At 48.9% G+C, this 10,044-nt stretch overlaps 2 protein-coding genes across 2 annotated transcripts in view; both read right to left on the bottom strand.

Moving 5' to 3' along the window:
* Positions 1-3,842, bottom strand: part of LOC144480147 (polyunsaturated fatty acid 5-lipoxygenase-like) — a 49,500-nt gene extending 45,658 nt beyond the window's left edge. Inside the window, exon 1 of the mRNA XM_078199291.1 lies at positions 3,822-3,842. Within this exon, the coding sequence (XP_078055417.1) occupies positions 3,822-3,842 (21 nt within the window). The remainder of the gene's footprint in view (positions 1-3,821) is intronic.
* Positions 3,843-9,449: 5,607 nt separating this feature from the next.
* The window catches only part of LOC144480148 (bone morphogenetic protein 1-like), a gene marked incomplete at its 5' end in the record, with an annotated part of 70,414 nt that continues 69,819 nt past the window's right edge, over positions 9,450-10,044 (bottom strand). Inside the window, one exon of the mRNA XM_078199292.1 lies at positions 9,450-9,529. Coding sequence (XP_078055418.1) covers positions 9,450-9,529 — 80 coding nt within the window. The remainder of the gene's footprint in view (positions 9,530-10,044) is intronic.

Raw genomic sequence — 10,044 nt, forward strand, 5'->3', positions numbered from 1 at the left:
ACACACACACACACACCCCCACACACACACACACACCCCCCACACACACACACACCCCCCCCACACACACACACACACACACACCCCCACACCCCCCCCCCACACACACACACACACACACCCCCACACACACACACACTCACACCCCCCCCACACACACACACACCCCCGCACACACACACACCCCCCCACACACACACACACCCCCACACACACACACACACACACCCCCACACACACACACACCCCCCCCACACACACACACACCCCCCCCACACACACACACACCCCCCCCACACACACACACACCCCCCCCACACACACACACACCCCCACCCACACACACACACACCCCCACCCACACACACACACACCCCCACCCACACACACACACACCCCCACCCACACACACCCCCACCCACACACACACCCCCACACACACACCCCCACACACACACCCCCACACACACACACACACCCCCACACACACACACACCCCCACACACACACCCCCACACACACACACCCCCACACACACACACCCCCACACACACACACACACACACTTCACTTTGGAAACAAACCATTCTAGCACACCATCCAACCACAGAGCTGCTGAGGTACACAGATAACTATTGACGCCACCCCCCCCCCCCCCCCCCCAACGTTTCATAAAGAGTTAAAAACAAAACCAGGAAACTGGCCTCCTTCATCATAAACCCAAATTAGTGCTGCGATAGTGGAGACAATAGTGTAATCCAGAGGCCCCAGGCTAATGGTCTGGGACCTGGGTTCAAATCCCACCATGGCAGCTGGTGGAATTTAAATTCAATTAGTAAAACCATAGAATAGAACCTCAAAAGTTCAGAAAGTGGCCATTCGGCCCATCGAGTCTGCACTAACTCTCTGAAAGAGCATCTCACTCAGCCCCTTCCCCTCCACCCTATCTCTGTAACCCCGCTCATTTACAATGGCCACTCCCCCTAACCTTTGGATTGTGGGAGGAAAACGGAGCACCCGAGGAAACCCAAGCAGACACGGGGAGAACGTGCAAACTCCACACTGACAGTGACCAGAGGCCAGAATTGAACCCGGGTCCCTGGCCCTGTGAGGCAGCAATGTGCCGCCTAATAAAATCTGGAATTAAAATCAAAAAGCAACTCACGATGAAACCATTTTCCGTTGCTGTAAAAACCCATCTGGTTCACGAATGCCATCCTTACTCAGTGTGGCCTGCATGTGACTTCAGACCCACAACAATATGGTTGACTCTTAAAAGCTCTCTGAAATGTCCTATTAAACCACTACAAAGTCTTTCTTCTGGAGTAATTCAACCAACCATCAGCTTTCCGTCACCAACATCTTTTATCCTGAACCAAAATGAAGGGCTGTGCCTGTGGCTTACAGTCAGAGAGTCTTCGCCTTGAGACCTACACGCTGGTCTGGGTAGAATAAGAGGCTTAAAACCCCCGGCCTACCACTCCCCACTGGGTGAGCCTCCAGTCACTGAATAAGGCAGCTCATACTCTACAGAGCCCACAGGTGGCCTTCATAACCATCATAACACCATCCTGGACGGCACGGTGGCACAGTGTTTAGCACTGCTGCCTCACAGCGCCAGGGACCCGGGTTCAATTCCCGGCTTGGGTCACTGTCTGTGCGAAGTCTGCACATTCTCCCTGTGTCTGCGTGGGTTTCCTCCGGGTGCTCCAGTTTCCTCCCACAGTCCGAAAGACGTGCTGGTTAGGGTGCATTGACCATGCTAAATTTTCACTCTGTGTACACGAACAGTGTGGCGGGGATTTTCACAGTAACTTCAATGCAGTGTTAATGCTAGTCGACTTGTGAACTTTAACTTTTAACAGCACTGTGGGTGTACCTACACCGCATGGACTGCAGCGGTTCAGGAAGGTTCACCTTCTCAAGGGCAATTAGGGATCAATAAATGATGGTCTAGCCAGCGACGCCCACATCCTGTAAAATAATTTTTAAAAACAGGTTGTGAAGTGGACTGGAGCAAGTTCGTTAGTGGAAATTTCTGTGGAAAAGGCTTTTGCTATTGATTAAATTGGAGATGGTCGAGATATTAACAATCTCTGTAAAGTCGTGTGTTTTCGGTTAAGCATGAGTTACATCTTTTAGACTTCTGGAAGAAATTCAGAACACAAAAGATTTATAAATGCACATCAAGGGGAAGATCTCACTGGTCTTGATTTTTAACAGGAGTTAAAGATAAGATTGAATCAAAGGAAGAGGTTTCTAATATTTCCAGAGATAACAGTGAGCCTCCTAGTTGGGAGGATCTCAAGATGAAGCAAAAGGGGTACTGGGAAATGTAAAGAGAACACAAGAGTAAAGGACCAAGTGACATAAAAACAGACAGTAAAAGCTCGATTGGGATGTTAGAAAGGAAAATATAAAGTTTGGGTCCCAGAAAGGTTGGTCTGGTGGCACAGTGGTTAACACAACTGCCTCACAGCGCCAGGGATCCAGGTTCAATTCTGGACTTGGGTGACTGTGCGGAGTCTGCACGTTCTCCCCGTGTCTGCGTGGGTTTCCTCCGGGTGCTCTGATTTCTTCCCACACTCCAAAGTTGTGCAGGTTAGGTGGATTGTCCATGCTAAATTGCCCCTTAGTGTCCAAAGATGTGCAGGTTAGGTGGATTGGCCATGCTAAATTGCCCCTTAGTGTCCAAAGATGTGCAGGTTAGGTGGATTGGCCATGCTAAATTGCCCCTTAGTGTCCAAAGATGTGCAGGTTAGGTGGATTGGCCATGCTAAATTGCCCCTTAGTGTCCAAAGATGTGCAGGTTAGGTGGATTGGCCATGCTAAATTGCCCCTTAGTGTCCAAAGATGTGCAGGTTAGGTGGATTGACCATGCTAAATGTGTGGTTTATGGGAATAGGGTGGCTAAGGGCCCTGACAAAATACTGTCAGAGAGTCGGTGCAGATTCGATGGGCTGAATGGTCTCTTCTGCAAGGTAGGATTCTATGATAAAAGTATAACTGTAAATGAGGAAATACTAGAGACGTTAAAACTTCACGTTTTCACAGAAATAGTGGACATGCAATCATCTGCTGAAAAAGTGGAAGTTAAATAAACATTTACAGAAAAGCGGTGATGGAGAAATGAACGCGAGAAAAAAGGCGGTGGACCTGGTGGTCTCCAGCCTCGGGTTTTAAAAGTGGCTACTGCAGAGAGATTGGATGCATTACTTCCAATTCCCTGGATTCTAGAACAATCCCTGTGTTTTAGAAGTAGGTAACCAATTAGAAATTAAGAGCAGATAACCAAACTCTGCTATTCAAGAGAGGAGGAAGAGAGAAAGGGGAACAAAATGCTGGTGAAGTTACAGCCACAGTCAAAATGCTAGGATCGATGATTAGGTACGGGGCAGCACAGTGGCGCAGTGGTTAGCACTGCTGGCTGACAGCGCCAGGGACCCGGGTTCAATTCCGGCCTTGGATCACTGTCTGTGTGGAGTTTGCACATTCTCCCCGTGTCTGCGTGGGTTCCCTCCGGGTGCTCCAGTTTCCTCCCACACTCCAAAGATGTGCGGGTTAGGTGGATTGGCCGTGCTAAATTGCCCCTTAGTGTTAGGGGGACTAGCTAGGGTAAATGCATGGGGTTCATGGGGATAGGGCCTGGGTGGGATTGTGGTCGGTGCAGACTCTGGGCTGAATGACCTCCATTGTAGCATTCGAAGAGACGGGATAACATTGAGAATATGATCGTGATGAATTAGAGTTAGTACGGATTTAGAAAAAAGAAATTGTGTTTGACAAATCTATTTGAGATTTTAAGAGGATGTAACTGTCACCTTGGATAAGCTGGAAGCCATCTTGTATTTGGATTTTCAAAAAGTATTTCTCAAGGTGCCACACAAAACTATTGCCTAAAATTGGGATTCATGGAATTTGGGACAATATGGGATCAACGTGGATTGAGGATTGGCTACATCAAAGTTTATTTATTAGTCACGGGTAGGCTTACATTAACACTGCAATGAAGTTACTGTGAAAATCTCCGAGTCGCCACACTCCGGCGCCTGTTGGGGTACACTGAGGGAGAATTTAGCATGGCCAATGCATCTAACCAGCACGTCTTTCAGGATGTGGGAGGAAACCAGAGCACCCAGAGAAAACCCATGCCGACACAGGGAGAATGTACAGAATCCGCACAGACAGTGTCATATGTCGGGAATCGAACCGGGTCCCTGGTGCTCTTAGGCAGCAGCACTAACCACTGTGCCACCCTTAGGGTTGGACAGAAAACAGAGCAGGGGTGCCTCCCATGTAGGGCAACTCACAATGTCCGACACATATATCTCAATCTAGATGTAAAGCAACTGCCTCACAAACCAGCACCCAACTTTCCTCTGCCCATTCTGAGGCTGGAGCCAGTCAGCAACTTCCAGTCAAATCCCTCCAATGACCAAGCTTCTCATTTTCCTGAGAATCCGACCACATCAAGATACCCAGGGGGTCGGATAGATCTGAAAGGTGCAATCAGGAACCTCTCTGCTCACCAATACAATTTATTTATAGAACATAGAACAGTACAGCACAGAACAGGCCCTTCGGCCCACGATGTTGTGCCGAGCTTTATCTGAAAACAAGATCAAGTTATCCCAGTCCCTATCATCCTGGTGTGCTCCATGTGCCTATCCAATAACCGCTTAAATGTTCCTAAAGTGTCCGACTCCACTATCACTGCAGGCAGTCCATTCCACACCCCAAACACTCTCTGAGTAAAGAACCTACCTCGGACATCCTTCCTATATCTCCCACCATGAACACTATAGTTATGCCCCATTGTAATAGCTCCATCCACCCGAGGAAATAGTCTTTGAATGTTCACTCTATCTATCCCCTTCATCATTTTATAAACCTCTATTAAGTCTCCCCTCAACCTTCTCCGCTCCAGAGAGAATGGCCCCAGCTCCCTCAACCTTTCCTCATAAGACCTACCCTCCAAACCAGGCAGCATCCTGGTAAATCTCCTCTGCACTCTTTCCAGCGCTTCCACATCCTTCCTATAGTGAGGTGACCAGAACTGCACACAATATTCCAAATGTGGTCTCACCAAGGTCCTGTACAGTTGCAGCATAACCCCCTGTTAATAAAAGCTAACACACTATAGGCCTTCTTCACGGCTCTATCCACTTGAGTGGCAACCTTCAGAGATCTGTGGATATGGACCCCAAGATCTCTCTGTTCCTCCACAGTCTTCAGAACCCTACCTTTGACCCTGTAATCCACATTTAAATTTGTCCAACCAAAATGAATCACCTCACATTTATCAGGGTTAAACTCCATCTGCCATTTTTCAGCCCAGCTTTGCATCCTATCCATGTCTCTTTGCAGCCTACAACAGCCCTCTACCTCATCCACTACTCCACCAATCTTGGTGTCATCAGCAAATTTACTGATCCACCCTTCAGCCCCCTCCTCTAAGTCATTAATAAAAATGACAAATAGCAGAGGACCAAGCACTGATCCCTGTGGCACTCCACTAGCAACCTGCCTCCAGGCCGAAAATTTTCCATCCACCACCACCCTCTGTCTTCGATCAGATAGCCAGTTACCTATCAATTGGCCAACTTTCCCTCTATCCCACACCTCCTTACTTTCATCATAAGCCGACCATGGGGGACCTTATCAAACGCCTTACTAAAATCCATGTATATGACATCAACTGCCCTACCTTCATCAACACACTTAGTTACCTCCTCAAAAAATTCTATCAAATTTGTGAGGCACGACTTGCCCTTCACGAATCCGTGCTGACTATCCCGGATTAATCCGCATCTTTCTAAATGGTCGCAAATCCCATCCCTAAGGACCTTTTCCATCAACTTACCAACCACCGAAGTAAAACTAACCGGCCTATAATTACCAGGGCCATTTCTATTCCCTTTCTTAAACAGAGGAACAACATTCGCCACTCTCCAGTCCTCTGGCACTATCCCCGTGGATAGTGAGGATCCAAAGATCAAAGCCAAAGGCTCTGCAATCTCATCCCTTGCCTCCCAAAGAATCCTAGGATATATTTCATCAGGCCCAGGGGACTTATCGACCTTCAGTTTATTCAAAACTGCTAGTACATCCTCCCTCCGAACATCTACTTCCTCCAGCCTATTAGCCTGTAACACCTTCTCTTCCTCAAAACCATGGCCCCTCTCCTTGGTGAACACTGAAGTATTCATTCATCACCTCGCCTATCTCTACTGACTCCATACACAAGTTCCCACTACTGTCCTTGATCGGCACTAACCTCACCCTGGTCATTCTTTTATTCCTCACATAAGAGTAAAAAGGGGCGGCACAGTAGCACAGTGGTTAGCACTGCTGCCTCACAGCTCCAGGGACCTGGGTTCGAATTCCGGCTCGGGTCGCTGTCTGTGTGGAGTTTGCACATTCTCCCCGTGTCTGCGTGGGTTTCCTCTGGGTGCTCCGGTTTCCTCTCACGGTCCAAAGATGTGCGGGCTAGGTTGATTGGCCATTCTAAATTGCCCTTTAGTGTCTCAGGGTGCATAGGTAAGAGGGGTTAGTGGGTGGATATGTGGATAGAGCCAGGGTGGGATTGTGGTTGGTGCAGACTCGATGGGCCGAATGGCCTCTTTCTGCACTGTAGGATTCTATGATTCTAAAAAACTTGGGGTTTTCCTTGATCCGACCCGCCAAGTACTTCTCATGGCCCATCCTAGCTCTCCTAAGCCCCTTTTTCAGCTAATTCCTTGCTAACTTGTAACCCTCAATCGAGCCATCTGAACCTTGTTTCCTCATCCCTACACAAGCTTCCCTCTTCCTTTTTACAAGACATTCCACCTCTTTTGTGAACCATGGTTCCCTCACTCGGCCATTTCCTCCCTGCCTGACAGGGACATACCTATCAAGGACACACGGTATTTGTTCCTTGAACAAGCTCCACTTTTCATTGGTGCCTTTCCCTGACAATCTCTGTTCCCATCTTATGCCGCCTAATCGCTTTTCGGCCTTTTGGCTAAGATCAAGTGTAGTATGGAGAGGATGCTGCACTTGGTTGAGGTCATTAGGTTACATTGAAGCTTCATATGTTTCATATGAAGCAATTTTTAAAAGCGGCATCTCGGCCTTTTGGCTAAGATGCAAATGAGCCCAAGTCTTGGAGGAGGAACCTCCCCCTTCTCCAATCAGCTTGGCTCATGTAGATCGGGCCCAGGACAGGGTGATTTGGTCGCTCGTCCTGTCTTGTCAGCCTGGATCTGAAATGTCTCAACTAGTTGAGACTCTGAATTGGATTTGATTTGATTGAATTGGAAAAGTAAAAAAAAAAATTCTTGCCTAATCACATCATAGTTACCTCTCCCCCAATTATATCATAGAAATCATAGAAACCCTACAGTGCAGAAGGAGTCCATTCGGCCCATCAAGTCTGCACCGACCACAATCCCACCCAGGCCCTACCTCCACATATTTTACCCACTAATCCCTCTAACCTACGCATCCCAGGACTCTAAGGAGCAATTTTTTTAACCTGGCCAATTAACCTAACCCGCACATCTTTGGACTGTGGGAGGAAACCGGAGCACCCGGAGGAAACCCACGCAGACACGAGGAGAATGTGCAAACTCCACACAGACAGTGACCCGAGCCGGGAATCGAACCCAGGACCCTGGAGCTGTGAAGCAGCAGTGCTAACCACTGCGCCACCATGCCGCCATACTTCCGTGGTCTCAAACTGACACAGCATTTTCATTCGAAATTTTCAGAAAGTCACTTGTGGTTTTCACAGGACAGATAACTCTGCACATCAGTCAATGCCGGTGTTCAGATATAGAATGATTCACTAAACTATGGGCATGAATTAGTCAGTTCTATAACCGGACACAAGTTTGGTTAAGAATCCACACTCACACCAAACTTTAACAACCTTTTTTTCTAACCATTGGTAGTTCTTCATCCTGCAGCGTCCCCGCATACACTGACTGCAAAAACTCTTGTGTAAACCTGGACATCAAGTTATTGAGCCAGAGAGGATGTAACAACTGACCTGACTGCTGTCTGTGAAAACAGTGCCGACACTTTTAGAGATATTTTGATAGCTGCTTATTCAGGATAAGGGCAGCACTATTAAACAGTCTGACCTGTGGAATGGATTCTATTGTGATTGGAGCCGGTGGGGGTGGGGGGGGTCGATTGAATCGGAATGAAGTATTCCAGAAGTTCCTTGGCTGTCGTTCTAGTTTGAATTTGAGCCCTGCGCAGGTATTCCAGAGAGCATTCTGGACGCCCAAAGCGCAGTGCTGCAGGAAAGATGTGTGGATGTTACAGGGATGTATCATGATGGGGTTTGTTACTATGTTACTGTTGGGCTAGGGTGGTGTTACTGTGGGGGTTGTACTATGTTGTTGGGTTCGGGTGTTTACCTGTTATAAGAGTTATCATGGCACATTCCAGTGGGGTCCCGCCTCCGGTGGCGAGGTATAAGACCCCCTGCTCCGGCAGGACCCCTTCAGTCTGAACTGGTGTATTCGTGTTAGTAGTTCCATTGTTACTCTATTAAAGCCTTCAATACCGAAGCCTTGGTTCCATGTGCTTATTGACGCGCATCAATTTAATAGAGTAAACAGAAAACTCACAGCTGTACAACAAGAAAAAAAAACAGAGAGTATGGAACAGATTCTAAAACCGGATCGTCTGACACTGGACCCACGTGCGGTCGGTGCAGCTAACACATTCGACCATTGGTGGAAGTGCTTTGAGGACTACCTGGCAGCCTCGGTAGCTATCACTATGAGCAACGACTTGAGGCAATTCCTGCTCTCATTCGGGATTGCCTCCAGTAGAACCACGAGCTACAACCCTAGGGGTAACGGACAGGTGGAAAGGGAGAATGCTACAGTCTGGAAGGCTGTCCTACTGGCACTGAAATCCAGGGGCCTTCCAGTCTCCCGTTGGCAGGAGGTCCTTCCAAATGCGCTCCATTCTATCCGCTCCCTCCTGTGTACGGCAACCAATGCTACTCCCCACGCGAGGATGTTCTCATTCCCTCGGAAGTCGTCCTCGGGGACCTCATTGCCAGCCTGGTTGACGTACCCAGGACCCGTCCTTCTGCGGCGACATGTGAGGGCTCGCAAGTCCGACCCCTTGGTCGAACCGGTCCAACTCCTCCACGCCAACCCTCAGTATGCCTATGTGGCATATCCTGACGGGCGAGAGGACACTGTCTCCATTAGAGACCTGGCGCCCGCAGGGGACGTAGCAACTCCTGTCGCTCCTATTCCCCCAGTCACGAATCCACTACTCCTCATTACTTCCCCAGACGTGGCGCGGTCAGCACCGGGACCAGTGCATAACACTTTTACTCCCATGTACAGCTTGCCTGAGACTCGGAGATCGGCGCCACCATCATCATCACCACCACCAATACCACCAAACGTTCCAGGATCCCCTGCACCATCGCCTCACCAGGGCCGGCCGGCCCGGGAGTCCTTGAGGGGACAGCCAGACGTTGCTTTGGAAAGAGCGCCACCACAAGCACCTGCTCCGGTTTCGCAACCGGTGTTGAGGAGATCGCAGCGTCGGTGCGGTCCTCCAGACCGTCTGGACTTGTGAATCCTGTGATTTGTCTGTTATTGTCTGTTTATATGACCTGTTTTTCGTGCACCCCGCCACCTTTTGTTCTTAAAGGAGGGGTGAATGTGGTGAACCATCGTTGGTTCACCACTGGGGTTTGTTACTATGTTACTGTTGGGCTAGGGTGTTATTACTGTGGGGGTTGTACTATGTTGTTGGGTTAGGGTGTTTACCTGTTATAAGAGTTATCATGGCACATTCCAGTGGGGTCCCGCCTCCGGTGGCGAGGTATAAGACCCCCTGCTCCGGCAGGACCCCTTCAGTCTGAACGGGTGTATTCGTGTTAGTAGTTCCATTGTTACTCTATTAAAGCCTTCAATACCGAAGCCTTGGTTCCATGTGCTTATTGACGCGCATCAATGCTGCGGAGAGAATCCCAGAGTAATGAGGGACTGAATATCGACTATCGTACTCCTCACACAC

Source organism: Mustelus asterias, chromosome 28 (genome assembly GCF_964213995.1).
Source record: "Mustelus asterias chromosome 28, sMusAst1.hap1.1, whole genome shotgun sequence".
In the NCBI taxonomy this organism is placed as follows: domain Eukaryota; kingdom Metazoa; phylum Chordata; class Chondrichthyes; order Carcharhiniformes; family Triakidae; genus Mustelus; species Mustelus asterias.